General features: G+C 47.7%; 1 protein-coding gene across 1 annotated transcript in view; it reads right to left on the reverse strand.

Moving 5' to 3' along the window:
- Positions 1–1,697: 1,697 nt before the first annotated feature.
- Positions 1,698–26,425, reverse strand: part of LOC119403217 (trichohyalin-like) — an 85,143-nt gene continuing 60,415 nt past the window's right edge. The window contains exons 2-4 of the mRNA XM_049418233.1: positions 21,615–22,426; positions 21,122–21,507; positions 1,698–1,723 (exon numbers count right to left, since the gene is read on the reverse strand). Of these exons, the coding sequence (XP_049274190.1) occupies positions 1,698–1,723; positions 21,122–21,507; positions 21,615–22,426 (1,224 nt within the window). The remainder of the gene's footprint in view (positions 1,724–21,121; positions 21,508–21,614; positions 22,427–26,425) is intronic.

Here is a 26,425-nt window from a genome sequence, read left to right on the forward strand (position 1 = left end):
CACTAGTCTACACTAACTGCAGGATAACAATCATTATTCAGTACTCACCAACGTCAGCCGACAGTAGCGAGCACATGCCAGGATTAGTCAACATTGCTACCAATGTATAGAAGTAACACAACATTGACGATAATTTCCGACATTGGAAAGGCAGTTTCTTAGCGCTGGTGTAGACGAGGACACATAGGAAGATACACTAGACACATGGGCGCTTTAATAATTGTTCCATTATTACCGAATGGTATGCCATCAGTAGCAAAAATTATCAAGGGCTATGGTACACAGACAACGCTTGCCGGAAGTGAACCAGTATAGGCCGTCAATAGGCAACTGTGGCCAGTGCTAGCCAAAATTGGTTAATTACTAGCGAAACATACATGTGCTCGCCCACACAAGCACACACTGATATAACCCCGCCTGACGCTCGGCAGTCCTTAGCCAAAGTTAGGAAGCACTAGCGAGGATATTCCACCATTTAACCAGCATTAGCCAAACCTAGTCACCATTATACAGCTTTAGGAAGCGTTAACCGCCACTACGTTATAGTTAGTCATCAAGATGCAATGATAGGTGACTTTACCCAACAGTCTGCCACCACTAGCCGACCTAAAAACTATATACGTCAACTAGCCCGCCTATCTACCATTTTTTAAGCAGTGATAGGCATCAGTTCATCAGCACGAGCCACAATTACACAGTCCCATACCAGAATCTCGGTTAACCAGTGCTGTTTCTATAAGAATTATTGCGTACCTTTCCTAGATGCCATGGAATTTTCATCATATATGAGGTCAATAAAATGACCACGAAAGCATGACGTCGGCGGCCAGATAGATAGATAGATAGATAGATAGATAGATAGATAGATAGATAGATAGATAGATAGATAGATAGATAGATAGATAGATAGATAGATAGATAGATAGATAGATAGATAGATAGATAGATAGATAGATAGATAGATAGATAGATGCGGAGTTCAGTGAATGTTTAATGTTTCGCACGACGCTGTTTCTACAGCAGTATGTTGTATCTTATTATCAATAATTGTTGGTTTTTTACGTCCCAAAACCAGAATATGATTATTATAAGTGACGCCGTGGTAGAGGGTTCCGAAAACTTCGATCACCTGGTGTTCTTTAACGTGCACCTAAATCTAAATAGACGGACCTCTACCATTCTTACCTCTATCGAAAATGCGGCTACCGTGGACGGGATAAGTTCCCGCGACCTTTGGCTCAGCAGTCCAGCGCCATAATCGCTAGACCACCGGGGCGAGTGTATATCTTACTAATGAATCACCATACAATATTGAATGAATCGGAAATACAGATGCGCATCCTCGTCTTGCGCGACGTATCACGGTACTGATAGAAGATATTAATAGAACGTCAATGATTGTAGTACCTTCGATACTGCCCAGCATTGCTCGTAGCCATGACGACGAGTGTAAAACACTCTTTTTTGCCGGCTGGCATCACCAGTACGATTAACGTACAATAAACTTTACAATTAACGTCCCCTACACATTCCTTGGCTTCATAAACAGTTCGTATTCTTTAAGGTTGTATCAACAAAAATACTAGATCTTAAAAAAATCTCTTTAGCTTTTGAGACAGAGTAAAATACATGCTCATGCTTCTATTAAGCTAAGCTCAAGAAAAACTGCGTCATCCTTCTTGTATAAATATGCACGATTATCGCTTGATGTAGTGCTCCAGTTCTGCACAAAAAGAAACGATGATTACTGGTTAAAAGTATATAACTAATAATCCTGAGAAAAAATTCTTGAACTTAAGCTTGCTTCAACAAATTCAGGGAACGAAGTAAAAATTCAGCTAGGAAATAAAAGTCACACGGCACTTTATGCACTCGCCTAAGACAGCTCGAAGGCGAAAGAGGTTTTCTTCTTTTACCTGTGCTCCCAATTTTATTTTGTTACCTTTTGTTAATGTACAGATATGTTTGTTTCATGTTTGTATATGTGATTAAACTGACGCGTTATAATATAGAGATATATATGCATAATTGTAGTATATGTACTTATAACATTATTTATAAAGTGATCTTATTTATCATGGAATAACCCCTCTCTCGCCGCCCGGGGGGGGGGTGTATTAAGGAAAATAAACTGAATGACTGACTTAATTGTGTTTATCCATATCCGCCGCGGTCTGGTGGTCATGGGGCTTGATTGCTGACCCGACAGTCGCGGAATTGTAGCCCGGCCGTGACGGTCACATTTTGATGTACGCAAAATGCTGGTGTGCTTAGATGCAGGTGCACGTTAAAGAACCCCAAGTGGCCGCAAATTCAGGATGCTTCCACAACGGCTTCTTTCATAGTGATGTCATGGTTCTGGCACGTAAAACCCAACAAATATTATTTTTAATATTATTATTCATATTAATATTTTATTAATATTATCGTGGTTCTTGTTGTTGTTTTGAACTATCCCCCTTCCCTAAAAGCTCTGCACCTAACGCGGTTTTACACTGCTTCTATTATCGAAGGCATCGCATCTTTCAGCAATTCACGTGGTCTTCGGCACTGCCTCCTAGATTGCCCTTCTTTTAACCAAGCAACGATGTCGTGTGGCGACTTCACGTTGCGCGACGTCATAGGGACGTCACAAATCCTCGTGACCTGTGACGTCATGATGACGCCAAAATATAACGTCATCTCATGATGATTTTTTCTATCGCTTCGTGTTGCAACGATTTCGTCAGCGACGTGTTTGATGAGGCATCTGAGGCTGTAGCCTTAAAACATGCTCACCTCAACGCGCCCTTCGCGCCCCAGATTGTTAATGAACGAATTATTTTCCTGCAACACTTAAATACCTGAGAGGGATGGCACTAGAGTAACACTGTGGTTCTTGCGATGGACAACTTCGAAGGAAGCATCTCTTCATTAATGGGTCGAATGAGTCCCATTATCCCCCATATTGTTAGTAAACTCCAGGTTGTCGAAATAATTGACACGTTCACTTTTACGTGTCTGATTGTTATATTTAAATCCTGAAATGCGAAGTTCGCGAACTCATTTCAATCATGCCTTTATTTTATAGGCTGAAGAATATTTCCACAACCAATCAGTAATGGTAAACTTCAGCATATTGACTATAGAGAACGTAAGTATATCGGTCAGCATCATCACGCACTAATGCTTCTCACGATTTGTGTCCATACATATCACTTGTCTTGAATAATGTATGGAGTTGTGCAGACTCTTCGAGATTGAAATACAAAAAACATCGATTTTATACACGCATTGCCTTAGAAAACAAGATAAATAACACTTGGACGCAGGAAGAGAAGCTCGACAAGCGATCTGCAAAATATTTGCAAATTATCGCTTATAGCGACATATCCTGTTTAAAGGAACATCACAGCGAAAAAACCAATCAATTTACGTATAAATTAGTCTTTGAAAATGTTACCCTTTTTAATATCACGGTGAAATTTTTGTTACCAAAAAACGAAATACAGGAATAAAGAAATGCACTCAATTTTCTAGATAACAGTGTGAACTTGACGTCGAAAACTAAAAGTATTTTTTTGTCTTGGCCACAGGGCCTCAACACGGTATCTTGAAAATTTGTATGTTAATTCTCAGGCCCTCTTAGAGAGGAACAAACTTCATTTTTGCCGATTAAGAACTATGCAGGCCCTAGAAGGCCTCGTCAGAATTTGTAATAATATGGCAAGTTAGTGCCACAACTTTAGGGTGCCGTCGCTAGCTGCCTTTCTTTCCTATTTTCTTGAATAATCAGCACGGCTTACATTCGGCGTGATCGCGAGTACACACGCGTGCAACTGGCGGCATACCATGGCCGCCGCACTAACTATGCAGATCGCGATGCTCACATCAACTAATGGCCGTGGACTTGTTTATGGCGCAGTCATATGGGTCTCTGGCATCATTTGTCGAGAGAAGAGGGAATGACTTCAAGTTGCATTTGAGAAATAGCAGTAAATTCTTGGCCACTTGCTGCGCTATAATGCTTGGCTCGCATGTTCTCAGGAGCATCGACTACCCATCGGCATAGTTTTCTGATGATGCTGAAGAAGAACTAACAATCGCTTTGAAGTTCTTGCTGAAGAGCCGGAGGTGCTTCCGGCAGAAGACACACACGGCCCAGAGATACAACTGTACTATCCCAGGCAGCACACAACGTCGGGCCGATATTGGTTTTACGGCGGCTGTGCGCGGCCCCACCTCGGGCCAGCATTGCCAGCCTGGCGCCGATATCGGCGGAGCCGTTGAATTTTGCCGGCAAAACTGGGCCGACTTTGCCGCCTTTCAGCCGATGTTGGTCTTTCAGCGGCAACATTGGGCCGAGTTATCCGGCCTTCTGCCGTCTTCCCGCCGATATCGGCTTAGCCGATTTCTTTCACCGGCAACATTGGGCCGAGTTTGCCGGCGTTTTGCTGTTCTTCCGCTGATATCGGCTTAGTCGATGGCTTTCACCGGCAACATTGGGCCGAGTTAGCCGCCGTTTTGCCGTACTTTCGCCGACATCGGCCGAGCCGATGGTTTTCACCGGCACCATTGGGCCGAGCATGCCGTCATTCTGCCGTGCTTCAGCTGACATCGGCGGAGCCGATGGCTTATCGACGATGTTGGAACTTTCTTGTCTCCCTTCAGACAGTTATACATGCCCTGTTGAGAACGTCCTCCTGCGTCGCGGCTCTCCAAAAGTCCTTGTCACCGACAGAGGTACGTCTTTCACGGCAGAGCTAACGCAAACCATCTTGAAATAGAGCCACACAAGTCACCGACGGACACCACCCGCAGGCGAATGGCCTCACCGAGCGGGTAAATAAAACCCTCGCCGACATGCTGGCAATGTACTGTACATCGTACACATGACATGGGACGCTATATCTTCCGCACATAACCTGAGGTTAACACGGCAGTGTAAGAAACGGCGCACATATGACGCCGTTCAAATTAGTTCACGGAAGCCCCTCAACGACGCTGGACGCCGTGTTGCCGGCCGTCAGTGACGAGAATAACCTGGACGTTGCGCTGTACCTTTAGCCCGCCGAAGAAGCCCGGCAGCTCGCCCGCCTAGGATACAATCGTAATGCAATAGAGCATTAGGCGCTTGAATATTTGTAGCTTAAGCTGTAGAATACCGCTACATGGATTGCTGTACTAGCACAAATAACAAAGTTCAAATATTGTACCGTGCTAATGCCGCACGTACGACTCAGGGCGCGAAGTATCGCCGACTGAATAGCTTGCATTCTCTTATTCGTTTCTGCTATGACAATGACTCACAACTATCACTAGCGCAGTCACTTTTCTACCGAAAAAGGTGGTCTTTAGAAGAATAACTGACTGAAATTAGATGGCCACTTCGTTGACCAGTTGTTCAATGCTATCAAAAACGTTGAAACGTTATAACACATACCATTAACTTCATGGGTCAAATTCGAAGTACTTCTGTTTCGTAAATGTTTTTGCCACTGGTCGGCCGACTTCGCTAATGTATCCAGCATCAAAATTTACCCAAACATTCCCGCACGAATGCTTTTAGCGGAAGAAGTTTTATGTGAATACTAATTCTGTGCATAAATCGAGCCCGTCATCATACTTATAGCGCTATATCCTTTCAGCCACTGAATGTGTGCCGCCAGCGCTCATATACTACACGGACAGTTTGCGATCTCTGTGTTTACACATATTTACTCACGCGCGTGTTAGGGTGAAGCGTAACAAGCGCATTTGCTTCAGTGATGTCACATAATTTCACTTTATGAAAATAGTAAAAGCTCAGCAAGGCGTGCGTGTTGCTGAGCTAGTTGGTTCATTACTTGAGAAAAATAGGTATGGTGCAAAAAAGACCGGGCGAAGTGAAGACACGTTTTGTCGTTTGAATGTTTACAAATCAACTAGCCCGCTGACCATCTCTAACAAACTGACAAACACGTGTTTGCCACGTGTTTGTCAGTTCGCATTTGCACTTCTTTGCCGTCCATTTTGCGACATACATATCTTTTTCACGTAAAAATCTCGCTCAACGATTGCTTCCCACGTGCTTTCAGAAACAGTCGCATAAAATTATAATTATGGCACGTGAAATACGATGAAAAATGCGGCTCCAACGTGGTGTACGCAAAGTTTTCATGCAGCGACGTGTGGCAACAAGTGATGCATTGAAAATTCGACGAACGCCTTTCTCAAACGGCATGCCCATAGACATGCTGGGGGGATCGCACACCATTGTGTTAGGCTGAGCCGTGCTTTCAAGAAGGGAGAATTCGCATTTTTTTTTTCGTCTTCTTCAACCTCTACCCCCCCTCCCTCACTTCCCCTCGTTCAGAGTCATTGTCGCGAAACTCGCTTGACCAGGCAGGGTAGGGTAGCCTTCCAGACGGCGGGACAATCGTAGCTGCGGGAGTAGGTTTTTTTTTTCACTCCGACCAGCAGAATTCTTCAAGAAGTGCGGTGTGTGGACATGTGTGGTGGAAAGTCAAAATCGTGCACGAGACGGATACGCGGCAGGATTCCGGCATTGTTTTCGGCAGAGATCACCGCAGCGAGAAACCAGTGGCCCCCTGCTTCCATGCTCACCTCATATAAGGCCGCGTGTTCACTGCTGTTACGTGTCATCAGATTTTTGTACTCTTCTTATTGCGTATTCTCTATTGACCATCGTGTTTTGTGTATTGTGATATGGTGCGCTTGCATTTTTTTATTCGCTCGTGTTTTTAGCGATCCAACGGGCACACGTGAGTGGTTTTTATGCACGATTCCTTTCTGTTACAATCTTACCTTTAGATTAGGAATGCGTGCCTGTCTATCTTGTTTAGATGTAGAGTTCATGGGATCTTGTGGTACCGCTCGCAATGTTTTTCGCGTCGCGTGCAGCAGTTTATCCATCTTTTTGGCCCTTAAGATATCACTGAAAAAATTGCAATTCCCGCTTAAAGGATAAAGCTAATTTAATTGCCAGTCGTGTGTTGCGAATGCCTACCGTTCCTTGGTGAACTTAATAAACGTGGGGGGGGGTAGCTCCTCTGCTCGTAATTAGCTCACGCGTATACACGATCTTCTAGTCTAGTTGCCACTCTTAATCTCGCTTTTTCGGCAAGCCGCCTAACATTTTTTTTCGTGATTCGGCACCGTCGTTACTGACAAGCGCGATATCGTCTGCAAAACGCAAGTAGCTAAGATATTCTTCGTTAATCCTTATTCCTATTTTTGCCCGTTCTAGTTCTTTCAATATTTATAGTGAATGTGCCGCGCATAACGTTAAAGAGATTGTAACTCTTCGCATAGGCGTGCGCACAGTGGGGCAGGGGGGGCGGCCGGCCCCCGTAGTCACCTAAGAAGAGGTGGGCGCAAGGTCTGCCAAACACATTGACTTAATAGGGGGGGGGGGGGGCGCCGCGATGAACCTTCCCCCCCACCCCCTCTGAAGGGGAACCCTGCTCACGCCTATGATTTTGCGCCTGATCCCATTCTCGATTGGATTGTCCTGCTTTTTTTGAGGAATACGGTGGCTGTAGGGTTGTTTTAGATGTTGGCTACGGTATCTATAGATGTTTAGATATTCCTTTATGGCATAATTATTCCGGAACTGCTGGCGTGTGTTCATATCTGTGAATAAATTTGTGTTTAACACCTTGCGAATGTGTTGTTCTTTAATTTCTCAGACGCATGCATAGTTGGTGCAGCAGGCCTTTCATCAATTTAGTTTTGTTTGAGACAATATTGACTTTCGTTCTCGGCCTTGCACGGTTCGACAGAATTGTGGGTCTTAATCGCACACTAAGACATCAGTGGAGCAGTCGTTCTAATTAGGAAGCATTTTTCGAATATGGCACCAATGGCAGTCGATGAATGTCGTTGGGCCGCTAATAGTCTATTTTAGCGCTGCTGACTTACAGTACAGTAACCACAGTAATACCGAACTGCCGTGGTCGGCACGCAGCCATTTTACTTTATAACACATGTATCAGCCTGCCTGATCAGGTTACTTTACGTATCGAGCAGCTACCGCCGGTGTCTCCATATAAACTAGCTACGTGCCGACCACGACGGTACAGTACTACCGTGCTTAACGCACGGTAAGCCACCACTGCTAAAACATAATAACGTGTGTAAACGGTCACGCCGACGGCTGCCCGACGTCGGCGGGGCCGACACCGCGCCAGCATCGGCTAGCATACATAGGCCCAATGACGGCTTGCCATCATCGGCTGAATAACGACAGGCCCGTCTCGGACCGACGCTGGCTAGCCCACGTCGGCCCGAAGCCGGCAAGCCCGCATCGGCCCAAAGGCGGCTAGCCGACGTCGGGCCGATGCGGGTGAAAGTAGCGCGAGCGTGATTTGCCGACGTGGGGCCAATATTGCTGCCGTCATTTGCCGACGTTGGGCCGAGATCGGTCCAATGGCGGCGTGCTGCCTGGGATTCTGTGCTTAGACGTGGCAAACAGTCCCAGACTAAGCAGCAAAAATTAGCTGCACCATCGCTTGAATCGGATGATGGCCATGATGACATTGACGCTCGGATTGACGCACTGGCCAGAGAGATTGAGAGACTACGCAAACATAAAGAATTGGTAATTATGCGGCGTCAGAAAGCAGGACCTACACGCAACGAATCCCTGAGTGCGAATTCCCCAGTTACGCCTGCAACCCGCCCGGCACAACAGGTCAACCAAGCTGTTTGGACAGCAGTTTTAGATCAACTAGCTCAACTAACGCTACTCATACAGGATTGCCTGCACCATGGCTAACTCTCTGCAGCAGCTGACACAGGATGGAATTCTGCAGTGGAATTGTCGAGGCTTAAGCTCCAAGTTAGCATAAATTAAAACCAGGCTTCAATACAACAAGCTACATGTATGGGCACTGCTTATTCAAGAGCATAATAAGCTATGCTCCCTACATAATTTTAATGGATATCATTACCCGTCTATGCGAGATAGACGTGCAACGACAATGGCTTCAGCTCCGGGAAAAGCCGCAGTATATGTGTCATCGCATATTCCTCATACAGTGATTAACATGGAACCATGGTGTGGTGACAATCAAGAAGTTGTCGGTGTCCTGACACGACCATTGAAGACTCCTGTCATTCTAGATTCTTTCTATGCCAGACCACAGCGCACACGTTTGAACTTGGGATGGATAGCACATCTACGTTCCACATACCCGGGCATTCCTATTCTCGTAAGTGGAGATTTCAATGCTCCGCATACAGATTGGGGATACAAGTACAACTCCCGAAGAGGATGCCAAGTAAAAAACATAAAGACTGATGCCACATTTACACTGTTGAACCATCACGCTGTGTCTACCTGTTCTGTACGCACAGTATCTAGAACGCACGCTCCAGATCTCACGTGATGGTTGGGTCCTGGGACGCCGCAGTGGCGGGGCAGGGATCATATGCCAATCATAATTGGTTTACAAAGAAGATGCATAAAGAAAATTCGACGACGAGTAGCAATCACGCATTGGGATAAATTTCGGGAATTATTGATTGATAAAGTACCCACAGAGCCATCGGAAATTCTTCCCGTTTTACAAGAACTGCGCCGCAGTAACACAATCATGACCACCGTTGACGAAGGCCAACCTCAACCGGACCTCACTCTTTTGCAACTTTGGGCAAAGCGACGTCAGGCAGAAGTGTATGCGTCGATGAATCCAGATGTACCAGGTAGCCGTGCTCGTGCTAACCATATAGCAGCAAAGGCGCGTCGGCACGAAAAGCAGCTGTCGCGACGACGGTGGCATGAGTGGTGTGAGAAACTGGGATCTGGCATGGGAAACAGGGCACTTTGGCGTACGTTCCGGTCGATGGAACGTGGTCCCAAGCAACCTGACCCTGCAGCAAGCGTTAGGTTAGCGATGCAAAGTACGCCACAAGAATTTGCAGAACAGGCTGCAAGAGCATTTTTTCCCGAAGTATGACAGCGCACCATCTATAAACTGCTCCGAAATCGACGCCTCTGACCATAGTGCCACATCGGATATATCCAGTCCTTTCAGCATGGCCGAACTAATAGCGGCGATTGAAACTTCGCACAAAGGAACAACACCTGGTCCAGACGGTATTCCTTACGAACTTTTCAAGAACATGGAAGGTGAAACTCTTGGCACACTTCTGCAGGCAATTAATAAAGTATGGGAGACTGGGGACGTCCCATCTGATTGGAAACATTCAGTTGTTGTCCCGATTCCAAAACCAGGAAAGTCTCCAAATAACCTGCAAGCTTTACGCCCAATTTCACTGACTGCGACCGTCTGCAAGCTCGTTGAAAAGATGCTGGCCACACGTATTTCCTGGTGGCTTGAACGAGAGAATAAATACCATCCGGCTCAAATTGGATTCCGTTCTCATTTGGGAACTGAAGATGGGCTTTCTATCTTGTCGGACGACATTTTACAGGTTTCACCACACAGCCACGCAGTACGCGCGGTTGTAATAACAGACAAAAGGAAAGCGTATGACAATATAGACCATGAAGTCATTATTTCCAACCTCATCGACCTGGGACTTCCGCCGCGGGTCGTAAGATTTATTTACTCTTTCCTTCACAACCGCACATTTGCTATAAGAGTAGATGGAAAGCCAGAAGGTTGCTTCACGTCCAACAGAGGTGTCCCACAAGGTTCCGTTTTGGCTCCTCTTCTGTTCAACGTTGCACTAATACCTCTAGCTTGGCAACTACACCGGATTCCAGACGTGAAGTTTCTAATATATTGCTACATGCATACTGCCAGCCCCTTGCACCATGCGCGTGTGCGCCGGACGAAGACAAGGAAGATCTCTCTCTGCTCGGGCTCTTGGCTGAACCGGCCAGCGCTGCAACCACTCCTGTAAATATATCGTGTAGATAGTCTACGGACTACAGTCTACCGAGTCGTCATTCACGTAACATATTTGGTGGAGGTGGAACGTTCTCCGTCCTCACCACGAAGCTTCGCAGCGACCTCACCGTCCAGTCTCCGGCCATGGCTACCACTGACAACAGCTCGTCTCTGTCTCCAGCTGCGGCGCCCACCACAACGTACCTTACGGTGTCCCACCCCCACGACCCCGGTACATTTTCCGCCCAAGCTGGCCTTGACGTTGACTACTGGCTCAGCATGTACGAGCGTGTTAGCCAAACTCACCAATGGGACCCCACCATGATGCTTGCCAACGTAATCTTCTACTTGGGAGGCACCCCGCGTGTCTGGTTCGAGACCCATGAGACCGAGCTCACCAGCTGGGACATTTTCAAGGAGCGACTACGCGACATCTTTGGGGACCCGTCCGGTCGCCAAATGACAGCACGAAAAGAACTTGCCACCCGTGTCCAGTCATCGACCGAGTCGTACGTCTCGTACATTCAGGACGTACTCGCGCTGTGCCGAAAAGTGGACAAACAAATATGTCCGAGGTTGACAAGGTGGGCCACGTACTCAAAGGCATCGCGGACGACGCCTTCAATTTGCTCGTCTATACAAATGTGTCGATCATCGACCTCATCATTAAGGAATGCCGCCGCTTCGAAACGGCGAAAAGCCGCCGCGTACTGCCTCAATTCGCTCGGCTACCGAACACGGCTGTCACATCAACGTGCTCCGATCTCGGCGCCACACCACCCTTTGAGGAGAATGTGACGCGCATCGTTGGACGGGAGCTTGAAGCCGCAAGTCCAGCGCCCTTCCACGCATCACCCTTTGACCAAGCCGCTGCCCAAGCACCCCCCACGGTCTCTGTTATCCAGGCCGTCGTACGGCAAGAAATTACCAATCTCGGTTTCCCTGTCGCCTGCTCTGTCTCTCGACCCGAATACCGACCGACGCCAACGAGTGCACCCCGCAACGACTCCTATTTTCCTCCAAGATCCCGCAACCCATCGGAATGGAGAACACCCGACGACAAGCCCATCTGCTTCCGCTGCCACCGGGTGGGTCACGTCTCCCGTCACTGCCGCACCACCTGGACGCCGCCTTATTGGGGCCAATTCTCGTCGCCTTCTCGCCCATACGCTGCACCTCACCGGTATTCGCCCAGCCGTACGTACGCTGCCTCTGACGCACCCAACAGCCGTCCTACTGCTCGGTCACCGTCGCCCCAACGCCGTCGTTCCCCGTCGCCTCAACCACGCCGCTATTCCTCGGCGCCGAACTACGTCTCGTCCCGGACCGAAAGCTAGGTCGTGCAGCTCCTGGAGGTAGTGCTGCATCATTTTCGTCTGAACCAAATCCTCCGTTGACGCTCCCTACGAACACGAACTTAATTGATGTGCAAGTGGACGGTATTTCTATGACAGCGTTAATTGATACTGGAACTCAGGTGCCTATCATCAGTGCGCATCTCTGCCGTTGACTTAAGAAAGTACTCACGCCTGCTACAACTAAAGCCGTACGCGTCGCCGATGGCGGTACTGTTGCCGTCACAGGAATGTGTACCGCTCGAATAAGCATTGCCGGCCGCCACGTTCCCGTCCTCTTTACCGTGCTCACCAGTTGCCCTCACGACCTCATCTTAGGGATGGACTTCCTCTCGACACATTCTGCCCTGATTGACTGTTCTGCCGGTACTCTTTGCTTGGAACTTCCTCTTCTGCCCGATACTAGCCCCAAGCTCCAGAACAGCCTTTGTACCACAGAATTTATTCGCATGCCGCCTAAAGCCCTGACATTCGCCGAATTGGCAACGTCTTCACCGGTGCTTGACGGGGACTACGTCGTCACGCCTATTGCTGATGTCCTTCTGGCGCGCGACATCACTGTACCACACTGCGTTGCCACCGTAGCCGCTAACCGGATACATCTCCCTGTTGTAAATTTCGGCTTCACGAAGCAAGTTCTACCCCAAGGCATCTCAGTCGCCACGCTCCGATCAATATCAGATGACCACGTCACCATTTTCGCTGCCGACGTGTGCTCAGATGTTCCTTGTCGCCCGCCGGATACCACACGCCTCGACATGAAATTACGTCACATGATCGCCCCGGACCTCGAACCTGAGCAATCAGCCGCTCTAAGCCGCCTTTTGGCTTCTTACCGCGACATCTTTGACGTCGATAATCGACCACTAGGCCAGTCTTCTCTTGTAAAGCACCGCATAAACACCGGTGATTCTCTTCCCATTCACCGCCGACCATATCGGGTGTCTGCCGCAGAGCGCACGGTCATTCAACAAGAAGTGAACAAGATGCTAGCCAGAGGCATTATTGAACCCTCATCGAGCCCTTGGGCGTCTCCCGTCGTGTTGGTTAAAAAGAAAAACGACACGTGGCGCTTCTGCGTTGATTACCGCCATCTTAATCGAATTACGAAAAAGGACGTTTACCCTTTGCCTCGAATTGACGACGCTCTTGATTGCCTACACGGCGCGCGCTACTTTTCTTCAATAGACCTACGCTCTGGCTACTGGCAGATTGCTATGGACGAGAAAGACCAAGAAAAGACTGCGTTTGTAACTCCCGGTGGCCTCTACCACTTCAAGGTTATGCCGTTCGGTCTGTGCAACGCCCCAGCCACGTTCGAGCGTATGATGGACTCTCTGCTACAAGGATTCAAATGGACAACCTGCCTTTGTTACCTCGACGATGTCCTTGTATATTCGACTACATTTGAAACCCACCTTCGGCGTTTGGCAGCTATTCTTGACGTTTTCCGCAAAGCTGGCCTCCAATTGAATTCGTCGAAGTGCCACTTCGGTCGCCGGCAGATTACAGTCTTGGGCCACCTCGTCGATGCTTCAGGTGTGCAGCCGGACCCAGAGAAAATTCGTGCAGTCACGAGTTTTCCTGTACCCCAATCAGCCAAAGACGTCCGGAGTTTTGTGGGACTCTGTTCCTACTTCAGAAGGTTCGTGGAAAATTTTGCAACAATCGCTCGACCACTCACTGAACTTCTGAAGAAAGACGTGCCTTTTACGTGGGGTCCCGCTCAAACCGCCGCTTTTTCTCCCTCGTCACACTTTTGACAACGCCGCCTATATTGGCCCACTTTGATCCATCCGCTGCGACGGAGGTCCGAACCGATGCTAGTGGTCACGGGATCGGAGCCGTCCTAGCCCAACGACAACAGGGACACAACCGCGTTATCGCGTACGCCAGCCGCCTCCTTACAGCTGCCGAGCGCAACTATTCCATTAAAGAGCGTGAATGCCTTGCTCTTGTCTGGGCAGTCTTAAAGTTCCGTACTTAATGTAACTGCGCAAAAAACGGACGGAAACACGGATGGATCATTACCAACTAGCCCAACTTACCACTCTTTTAAAGTTCCGCCCATATTTATATGGCACGCACTTTTCTGTAATAACGGACCATCATGCGCTCTGTTGGCTTTCCTCACTATAGGATCCCACTGGCCGTCTTGGTCGCTGGGCTCTGCGACTCCAAGAATATAGCTACACAGTGACGTACAAGTCGGGCCGCCTACACCAGGACGCAGACTGCCTGTCTCGCTACCCGGTCGATGAATCGAGCACCATTTCTGACACCGACGCCGACGCTTGCGTCTTTTCGCTTTCCTTACTAACAAACATCGGCGACGAGCATCGCCGTGATGCGTCCTTGCGTACTATCATCGAACGCCTAGAATCATCGTCTACCGACCGGTCCCATCGCTCGTTCGTCCTCCAAGATGGTGCACTCTACCGCCACAGTTTTCACCCAGATGGACCAGCCCTGCTGCTTGTTATTCCGAAACACCTCCGCTCGGCTGTCCTTCACGAACTTCATGACCTTCCAACGGCCGGTCACCTTGGTGTATCGCGCACTTACGACCGCATCCGCCGACGCTTCTTTTGGCCAGGGCTTTCACGCTCCGTCAGAAGATATGTTGCGGCGTGTGAGAAATGTCAGCGCCGCAAAACACCATCCATGCTTCCCGCCGGGTGCCTTCAACCCCTTGACATTTCGTCAGAACCGTTCTTTCGCGTTGGCTTACACCTACTTGGCCCGTTTCCCGTGTCTTCCTCTGGCAACAGGTGGATAGCTGTGGCCACAGACTACGCCACGCGCTACGCCATCACACGAGCTCTTCCAACAAGCTGCGCCACCGATGTCGCCGACTGACTCCTACACGACGTGATTTTGCAACATGGAGCTCCACGCCAGCTGCTTACGGACCGTGGCCGCACATTTCTGTCGAAGGTCATAGCCGACATTCTGCGGTCATGTGAAACGAGGCACAAGCTTACTACGTCCTACCATCCGCAGACAAATGGCCTCACGGAGCGTCTCAATCGAACACTTACAGACATGCTTGCGAAGTATGTTTCCTCCGACCACTCCGACTCGGACCTTGCTTTGCCATACGTGACATTTGCGTACAATTCTTCGCGCCACGACACTGCCGGTTACTCTCCATTTTTTCTGTTGTTCGGCCGACAACCAACGTTGCCCCTGGACACCACCATCCCGTTTCCCGCAGTACCGCCCAGTGAATATGCCCTTGACGCTGTCGCCAGGGCTGCCCATGCACGTGAAACCGCCCGCACTCGCCTTTTGACTTCCCAAGAAAACCAACGGCGGTTGTACGATCGCAGACACCGAGACGTACACTTCTCGCCCGGTTCCTTGGTCCTGCTGTGGTCGCCCACCCGTCACGTTGGGATGTCGGAAAAACTGATGTCTCGATACACAGGTCCATACAGAGTCGTTCGTGCGGTTACCCCGGTAACTTATGAAATCGCTCCTGTCGCCTCGTCGCCTTCATCTTCCACACCGGCCAGCGATATCGTACATGTCGCACGCTTGAAGCCCTACCACTCTCCCAGTGACGTTGACATCTGATGCGCCGAGACGGCGCTTCTGTCGCCGGTGATTATGCTACACGCATACTGCCAGGCCCTTGCACCATGCGCGTGTGCGCCGGACGAAGAGAAGGAAGATCTCTCTCTGCTCGGGCTCTTGGCTGAACCGGTCAGCGCTGCAACCACTCCTGTAAATATATCGTGTAGATAGTCTACGGACTACAGTCTACCGAGTCGTCATTCACGTAACAATATGCTGATGATGTGACTTTGTGGTCTGTGCATAAAGACGTCTGAAGACAAGCTCAACAGCTTCAGCAAGCCCTTGATGTACTCGAGAACTACACTCGGAACGCAGGGTTAGACATTTTCGCCCAAAAATCAAGCTATGTTGTAGTGGCTATCAAGGCAGGACGCAGAAAGATCACGCAGTGCCCCTTTACGTTTACACTTGGCACAGTGACAATTCCTGAGGCTTCGGAGGTCCGCATACTGGGTCTTGACATTCACCGGTCCGGCAGTGGTGCGCACTGGCTCCGCAAAGTCAGGCAGAGTTCCACAAAAACGCTTCATCTGATTCGCCGCATTGCATCAAAAGCAGCTGGAGCTCGTACTGATGTAGCTCGACGGCTCGTGCGCACAGTTCTACATCCAAGAATTGTATATCAGGCGCAATTTCAACGTTTAACTTTGGCACAGCTGGCACAGTTGGAGACTATTAACCGGGATGCCATGCGCACAATAACACTGTTACCTCGCATCACCCCGATACCAACTTTACAGGAGCACGCCCAGCTTAACACAATTGCAGAGCTAATTTCGCAAAGGGAAAAAGTGCGTGAAATAAAAAAGCAACTTGTTCCGGTTGTTGCTGCGCTGCATGCCCACTTTCAACGCGGGTCTCCTATTGACCATCAGTCCGATACAATGCCTCCCTGGGAATTCACCACCATCACATCTAATAAGATAACCAAGTTACGGCGCAGCGCTACATCAGGTATAATTGACGAACGATCTGTCATCGAAGCACCATGCGCTAACGTCTGCAAAGTCTATACAGATGCTGCCATCCTACAAGACGGCGGAAGGACATCATTCCTTAGTACCACGCATAATTTCATCAGTGGTCACCAGCGTATCTACGGAAGCCAGCCCTCTTGTAATGGAACTTCAAGCCATTCATGACGCAGTGCGGGATGTCACCTCTAAGCTGTCTACAATTAGGCAACTTGACGTATTCACCGATTCTTTAGCGGCTGTCCAGGAACTCAAGAAAGTTCACAAGGTGATGGAAATCTGCGAGGCGATACATAAGATGAACCGTAATACAGGCACTTGCATAAGGGTACACTGGATTCAAGGCCATACTGCGAACCCTCACAATATTGCTGCTGACCAACAGGCACACTGCCCTCCTAATACAGACCTCCCATCTATTCCCCTTCCACCTCAACCCCTAAATACACTCCGTGCCCGTAAAAATGTTCTCCGGCAGGATACACGCGCTCTTATCCCACAGTGTGTCTGCTCTCTCCCCCTTCACCTTACTAGGGCGGAGGAAGTCGTGCTTAGGAGGCTTCGGGCAGGGGTGGCCCTTACACCAGCTGTTCTCTGAACGTGGAACTGGTCGCAATTACCAGTTGGTGATACATTCCCGTACTGTTCTGTTCCGGTGATGCAAGCAGATGCATACTACCTTATATGGACATGCCAAGGATTACAGTCGGAACGCTCCCGTCATCTCCTGCAAGCTGGTCTTCGCTACAGTGACACAAACAGTTATGACCGATGGATACATGACAACACATTCCACAAGACACTTCTTCACTTCATAGACAACACCGGCCTAACGGCGCACATTTATCACAAATATACCCAACAAATATTATGCCTTAAGGGCAAGTCTCTGTCGTAAAAAAGAAATTGTTGCACGACCCCTTTTGAAGGACATAAATCATTATGCAGCAAAGCCTTCGCGCTTTCGACGTACATTTACGACGACCCTTACACGGATGTCTATACCTCAAAAACGCGTTGCACGGGGTACGTTCACGTACGTAGAGGGTACGTTAGTAAGCTTACTACATCGTCCTGACAGTTTCATTTAAATACGGTGAATTAAGATTACTTGTCTTTTATTTATACATAAAAAACATAAAAGGTGTGCTAAGTTAGAGCAGGCTTTCACATCAACGTGTTAACAGCCTATTACAGATAATCGGAGAGCACGATAAGAAAATCCACAATCTTAACATTAATCATTTATCCTGATGCGTTTGTACTCACCAGAATTAAGCATCTTGCTTCCAGAAGGTACCGGTACAAATAGAACAGAAAATGCTTGCGCACTACTTGTCGCCTACTAGCCTTGCTATGTATACTATGGGCTGTTCACATTCACCACATTACGCGCATGAATACCTGAAGCTTCCATGCGACGTTGTTAATGAATTTGACCTTTAAGCACAGCAGGCGAATCATGCAGGCGAACGGGCGCGTTAGTAGTGGTTACAAACATTTTGTGAGTACCTTTGGAAATTGTTACTACCTCTTTCAGCTAGTGAAGGTATTACCACTCGCTGGATTTTGTTACAAAGATGGCGAATGGTAGTTACTACGATAACGTTTAGTAGTTGCAACTACCCTTGTTTCTAGTGTGATCGTTCATTGAGATGCCGTTTTCCCAATAAGGCATCAAGGTTGGCGTTATTGGTGTATTATATGTTTTCTGGAACACCTGTGTTTTGTGGAATCTGTTATTGCGTATGCAAACGGCGCAAACTGAGGCAAAGCTTCAGCAAGTAGGTCGAAGCAGTCACGTGTACTTGTTTGCTCTTTGCGTTTAATGGCGCCGTTCTCTAGGCGTCCATGTTACATCCAGCATTGTGCTTTTCTTTACAATTATCTAACACCCATTGAACATACATTTGCGAAAAGAAATGGTTACACGGGAACATGCGTATAGTAGGCCGCATTACCTGAAAGCATAGAGGAGGATGACACGTGCCTTCTGCGGTTTATGAAGCTGACGGACATATTTATATGTCCATCATATATTTATGATAAGATGGACATAATTATATGGTCGGTATTTTTACCCATCTCCTTCCTAGGGGCTTCTTTGCCTTGACAGCACGACGAGTTACATACTCCTCAGCGAGCTCGGCTGCTCTCGCAATAGTATCTACGCTTGGCTAATCCTGAGTCCACTTCCTAATGTCTTCAGGTAGCCGGCGGAAAAACTGCTCCTACGCACTGCACTGTAGAGGCCTTTCCATGTCCCCGAGCGCACCCTCCTCTCTAGGCCATTCGTCCAGATTTATCTTTAATTTGTACGCGTACTCTGGGCATGACTCATTTTTGGATTTCGCGGCCTCTGAACATTTTTGCCTGAACGCTCCTGCTGAGAAGCTGTACCTTTTGAACGAACTCGCTTTGACCTCGTCGCAGTCATCTGCGTCTTCCTTCTCATGCGGGCTATAATATCAGCTACTTCAAATGGCAGCTACTTCCTATGGCAGCAGCGTAAGCAATCGCTGCGGTCACGTGTCTTTGTCAAAATTTTGTCACACGTGCGCTCAAAGTGCACAAGAAAAAGACCCATTTCCCCTCCTACTGCGTAGGATGGCATCAGGTGTGTCATTCGGCGCACTTTCTCTCGCGCCACTGTACTAGCTCTGTTCCAGGTTGAGCCTTCGCCAACTCCCTTTCTAACGTAATCTCCGGTGTGCCACAGGGTACAGTTCTAGGCTCCCTCCTCTCTTTAATTTACATGAATGACTTACCCGATAATATTTCACATCCGCCTTTTTGCTGACGACTGTGTACTCTACCGGCCTATTACTAACGTTTCAAATACAATTACTCTCCAGCGTGACCTACTAAAACTCGACGAGTGGTGTCGCAAATGGTTCATGGTTTTAAATACTAATAAAACTGCACTTCTTTCATTTCACAGACGCGAGAACTTACCCACCGCTATCGGTAATATAATTGATTCCATAGCGTCTTTCTCAGTTCTATTAACGCGATAGCGTTAAAGAGCTCGTATCGCAGAAATTCCGCCGTCGGCGTCGGCACCGCTGGTTGTGAGCGAAAAATCATCATCTTGTCCGTGACCGAAAAATCGAAAAAGCTGCAAATAAAATAAATAATAAAAATATTGGGTCCAGGTGAGAATCGAACCCAGGCCGTCTGCGTGGCAAGCAGGCGTTCTACCACATAGCCACGCCTCTGCTTGGAGCTGCACTGAAAGTAACTTTCATGCTTCCCAAAAATACGCGTCCTGTATACAGGTGTCACAGTACGAGATGCAATATCGCAGTAATATTGCGTGGTACAAGCGTACATTGCCATCGGGCGTCACACCATGTCATTATCACAACGACTTTGTGGTTTAAAGACAGCCACCCATTACAGAAGGTACATTACTGCGCGTATTCCTTTAATACCACGTAGTGGGTGCATCGCAACTTCGAAAAAGTTTCTCGCGCATAATTGCCCCTGGTTTAAAGCATGCTACCCATTACATAAGGCTCACACCTTAGTGCGCGCATTCTGTTAAACACTCGTAGTGTTCGAAGTGCGCACTAGGGGCAGGATATCCCTATCGCGTTCAACTCTTAAAGGCGAAGCTTAAGCGTCCCCCCAAGTTTTAAATATCTTGGTGTTAACATCTCACAGAACAGAAACTTGGTCTTTTCGCGTAAGTAAAATAGTTAACAATGCTAACAGAGCTCTCGGTTACTTTCGTCGTAACTTACATCTTGCCCCTCCATCAGTGAATTTATTAGCCTACAAAACACTAAATCTCCCAAAACTAGACTACGCATATGCCATTTGAGACCCACCTCAAATTAACCTAAGTAAGTCCATCGAACTTGTCAAAACCGCGCAGTTAGATTCATCTACTTAGATTACTCATATTACACCAGTGTTAATACCCTTAAAAGAAAAGCTGGTCTGCCTAACTTTGACCTATGCCGTAAGATTTCTAGACTATCCTTGTATCACAAAATGTAAAATACGTATCTATATTACTCTCCCATTCAATCAGCCCATCGTACTTCAGCTCGCACATGTCACCACAAGCCCGTCTAAACACCCCCTGCTTGTGCCACACCCAACAATCACTCCTTTTTCGCTCAGGCAGCCAGGGACTACAAAGATGTTCCCTCAATTTCATCCATCATTACGACACGGATTTTAGAAATGCCATAGAATCATTGTTTTATTAACTCTATATTGTTTGCCCAGACCCTCACGTAGAACCCTATGTTGGGGAGCCTTTGAGGTATATCAAAAAAATTATACAAATAATCTTTCTTTTCGTTTCGGTAGGCGTTTCGTTTCGGTAGCATGCGTTCACTTTCCTCTTTTTCCTCACGGCGCTTCTGCTCCTCGCGAGGCCTCTGTTCCGCTCTTTCCTCATGATGCCTCTGTTCCTCTCTTTCCTCGCGATGCCTCTGTTCCTCTATTTCCTCGCGATGCCTCTGTTCCTCTCTTTCCTCGCGACGCCTCTGTTCCTCTCTTTCCTCGCGACACCTCTGTTCCTCTGTTTTCTCGCGATGCATCTGTTCCTCTCTTTCCTCGCGACGTCTCTGTTCCTCTCTTTCCTCGCGACGCCTCTGTTCCTCTGTTTTCTCGCGATGCATCTGTTCCTCTCTTTCCTCCCGACGCCTCTGTTCCTCTCTTTCCTCGCGACGCCTCTGTTCCTCTGTTTCCTCGCGATGCCTCTCTTCCTCTCTTTCCTCGCGATGCCTCGGTTCCTCTCTTCCCTCGCGATGCCTCGGTTCATCTCTTTCCTCGCGACGCCTCTGTTCCTCTTTCCTCGCGACGCCTCTGTTCCTCTCTTTCCTCGCGATGCCTCTGTTCCACGCCTCTGTTCCTCTCTTTCCTCGCGACGCCTCTGTTCCTCTCTTTCCTCGCGATGCATCTGTTCCTCTCTTTCCTCGCGACGCCTTTGTTCCTCTCTTTCCTCGCGACGCCTCTGTTTCTCTCTTTCCTTGCGATGCCTCTGTTCCTCTCTTTCCTCGCGATGCCTCTGTTCCTCTCTCTCCTCGCCACGCCTCTGTTCCTCTCTTTCCTCGCGACGCCTCTGTTCCTCTCTTTCCTCGCGATGCCTCTGTTCCTCTGTTTTCTCGCGATGCATCTGTTCCTCTCTTTCCTCGCGACGTCTCTGTTCCTCTCTTTCCTCGCGACGCCTCTGTTCCTCTGTTTTCTCGCGATGCATCTGTTCCTCTCTTTCCTCGCGACGCCTCTGTTCATCTCTTTCCTCGCGACGCCTCTGTTCCTCTATTTCCTCGCGACGCCTCTGTTCCTCTCTTTCCTCGCTATGCCTCTGTTCCTCTATTTCCTCGCGATGCCTCTGTTCCTCTATTTCCTCGCGATGCCTCTGTTGCTCTCTTTCCTCGCGATGCCTCTGTTCCTCTCTTTCCTCGCGATGCCTCTGTTCCTCTCTTTCCTCGCGACGCCTCTGTTCCTCTCTTTCCTCGCGACGCCTGTGTTCCCCTCTTTCCTCGCGACGCCTCTGTTCCTCTCTTTCCTCGCGATGCCTCTGTTCCTCTCTTTCCTCGCGATGCCTCGGTTCCTCTCTTTCCTCGCGATGCCTCTGTTCCTCTCTTTCTTCACGACGCCTCTGTTCATCTCTTTCTTTGCGACGGATCTCTTCCTCTCTTTCTTCGCGACGTCTCTGTTCCTCAAATCATCTGTAGTGTTCCTCAAATCATCTGCAAATCATCTGCACGTTATCTGCACAAAAGTGCAGATAACCTGAACCCAATGCTGAACACATGAAACAACACGCTATACAGTACAGACCAAGCACTATATATAATTCACAGCACTAAAGCAACATGGAAGTAGTGTGTAAAACCTCCTCATAATGCCTACTGGCATGTGTACTTCACAGCGCCAGTATCTAAGCACAAAGAAATGGGATGCACAAGGAACTTGGCGTCAGCTTACACATGAAGGCAAATAAATTAGTACAATAAAGCTAGCTTTACTTTTGAGAACTATGCAACCATGCAGATAGGCATGTTCTAGTTTTTTATTGCATTAGTTTTCACTATATCATCAAAACATATCGCACATAATCATACAGTTGAGTTCCCTGCAAAAAAGTCTAAAATCAATTGTAGATACATTTACCACCATTTATTAAAGCATTCAGAAATGCCCAAAAAATTAAAACGCTGCCTTCATATATTGCTGCACATACTCGCTCACAGATAGCTGAAAACTAACGTAAATTTCTAGAATTATGCTTGGGAACTTGTCGGCATCATCACATGACTACAATGTACTAATACTTGTATTATGCATAATTATTACATCCAGGTTTACAACATATCCAAGCTAGCTAGTGCAATCTGCAACTTAAAGTCCATCATGTTTTATTCATCACTTCATGTCTTATGGATAATTACCACATTGAAAGTTAAGCCCAGCATTATGGCTTCAATGTCAACTTGAAATTAAGCAATCATGTGCCCAAATATAAAAAATTCTTATAAATAGTGGCTGATGGGTTGGCTCATTGGATCCTAGGGCTTTATCTGCCATGAGGTTGAATAAAATTTGTCCACGCAATAATAGAGGCTGTAAAGCAGTCAGGGCTTAAGTTCTTTCTTAAAGAAAGCGGGATAACAAAACCACAACACACATAGAAATGAAGGGGGCAGGACGACGAGGTACTAGCAACTGAAGTTTAACACGTTCTTGGCATTTTAGGCATGTTTTCCCTCTTTCTGCGACTGCATGATTCTTTAATTTTGCAGTTTTTACATACTGTGTGTGTATATCTTTATGTGGTTTGCATTACACCACTTGCTAGTAGCGCATCGTCCTGTGCCTTTCATTCTCATTTCTCTGTGCTGTGGGGTTTTTAGATGTGAAGCATCTTATGACGGAGTTCAATCCGGTGGTGGTGGTGTGCGGCCTGACCACCCTTACTGGGCATGCGCAAACCCTCTCGACACACCTCTTCTCCACTCACCCTTTCCCCTTCTTCACTTCCCCTCCCCCTTTCTACTTGCCCCTCTCCCCTCCCCCCCTTTCCACTTCCACCTCTCTACTTCCCATCTCACCTTTCCCTTTCCATTTTGGTCCTGTCCACTCCCCGTCTGAAACGCGTGCTCGACATCGAAATGCTGCTTCTCATCGCCTCATGGTCCCCTTTAGTTGGAGATGGTGTGATTTTTGGATGCGAAGCAGCTTTTGCGCTGGGCTTTGTCCGTAGTTCCATTGGAGACCGTCCGCTTTCTAAAACCTACCATAGACATCTGTAACATATTGAGCGTGCGCTCGCGCCAAGGAGAAGCCTTCTTCGTCTTGTTCTTCGACCGCCTTGATGATGGGACGTGCAGAGCGCGCGCTCGCGCCAAGGAGAAGTCTTCTTCGTCTTCTTCTTCGACCGCCGTGATAATGATACGTGCAGAGCACTATATAGGCCTGGGCTGCCGTATGCTGTCCTAGCTTGACGTAACGCAGACAAAACCACGTGTGCTGGCACACACTAGCGCGTTCGGGCCTCTGTAAGGGGCTGGGTAAGACGCTGTGGCCCTTACACTCTATCATCAATCACGTATGGCGTCGGGGAACGAGATTCTGCAGACGCGCGATGAACCAGCGTGGCATGCTCCAACAAGAGTTCGGGAGGAGTAACAGCAACAGCAACTACAGTGAATTCATGGTGTGCTCCACATCCATGGACGCGTTAACATCGGACAAGGTACCCGTAATGAACGGAACTTTAAGTCGACGCGTGCGCACCTTCGCATCCCCACATGGTTCCCTTTAGTGGGAGATGGTGAAATTTTTTTTTCGCACTGTCCTTAAATATGAATAAACATCAACTCGCCCAACTGTTCATTTTAGGGTAAAGTTTGCTGAATAAAGCTGGTTCCACTAAGTGTCAATTAGAAAAATGCGAAATTTTCAAATGCACATAGAATGCTTGCGTGCAGTATTACGCATAAGACTCTGCATCAATCCCACTATCAGCCCAAATGCTCTAAGATATAAGAAATGTTCAAGATAGTGTACAGTGAGGCACAGTGGAGTGTTCCCGCAATACACTGTCTCGTACACAAGCAGTGGGCGAGCAGCTCTTGCTGCTTTGCCAGAAATGTCTTCCTCAAAACGACACAAAAAAGAAGTTCATTAAGCTTTCTGTGTCTATAAAAATGAATTTCTCGCCAAGGACTCACACTTCACTACCCTTATTAACGCGATAGCGTTAAAGAGCTCGTATCGCAGAAATTCCGCCGTCGGCGTCGGCACCGTTGGTTGTGAGCGAAAAATCATCATCTTGTCCGTGACCGAAAAATCGAAAAAGCTGCAAATAAAATAAATAACAAAACCTTGGGTCTGGGTGAGAATCGAACCCAGGCCGTCTGCGTGGCAAGCAGGTGTTCTACCACACAGCCACGCCTCTGCTTGGAGCTGCACTGAAAGTAACTTTCATGCTTCCCGAAAATACGCGTCCTGTATACAGGTGTCACAGTACGATATTCAATATCGCAGTAATATTGCGTGGTACAAGCGTACATTGCCATCGAGCGTCACACCATGTCATTATCATAACGACTTTGTGGTTTAAAGACAGCCACCCATTACAGAAGGCACATTACTGCGCGTATTCCTTTAAGACCACGTAGTGGGTGCATCGCAACTTCGAAAAAGTTTCTCGCGCATAATTGCCCCTGGTTTAAAGCATGCTACCCCTTACATAAGGCACACACCTTAGTGCGCGCATTCTGTTAAACACTCGTAGTGTTCGAAGTGCGCACTAGGGGCCGGATATCTCTATCGCGTTCAAATCTTAAAGGCGAAGCTTAAGCGTCCCCCCAATTTTTTGCAGACCTTTTAACAGAAAATGAAACGAATGCAAAATTGTGAGGCTGCTAAGTAGTTCCTTGCCAACTTTTCACTTAATGTACAGAGGGCGAAAAATACACGAAAGTAACGAAATGCGAAACACCACCAAAAGTGTTACTCTCGTCCTGTGTACCACCATTCTGGTAAATTTCAATGTCAGTGAAGATAGCATTATAGTGTAAAGGGGTGGAATGTTAGTGAGGTTCACTTTGTAGTTAAACACGTTGGGCACTATATTCTTGATCAACCACGGCTGCTCTGTTTAGGACTGAATACTGGCCGACTTGGTATTGATTTATGACAAAAAATTAACAGCGTACTTGTAATGAGGACAAAAGAAGACCTGGACACAATACCAGCATTTTAACCTTGTCAGAAATTCTGTCAACAGTGAGAATATTGCGTACAGATCACGAACACTATGTCTACATAATTCAAAACAAAATAACGAGTTGCAAGAAACAAGGTGATTCAAAGGTGGCTCAACAGGTTCAACTGACTTATATCAATGTGATTAAAATAGCCTTGCACAACTAATACATATCCTAAAGACTATAAATATGCATATGTAACCTTGGCAAGTTTCAGTGCTGATATGCGACTAATAATGTGACAATACCATAAAATGCATGTCCTTACACACTGTCACTTAGCGGATGTCTGTCGCATCATATGGCCACAATGATATTTTATGATATGGTCAAAATTATGTAATGATTATGCCACACGTCAACGCGCACAAATTGACATCGAGACGGAGGATCAAAACAAGCAAATCAAGCTTGAAAACAGCATAAACAGAAAACGA

The sequence above is a fragment of the Rhipicephalus sanguineus genome, chromosome 8 (genome assembly GCF_013339695.2).
Source record: "Rhipicephalus sanguineus isolate Rsan-2018 chromosome 8, BIME_Rsan_1.4, whole genome shotgun sequence".
In the NCBI taxonomy this organism is placed as follows: Eukaryota; Metazoa; Arthropoda; class Arachnida; order Ixodida; family Ixodidae; genus Rhipicephalus; species Rhipicephalus sanguineus.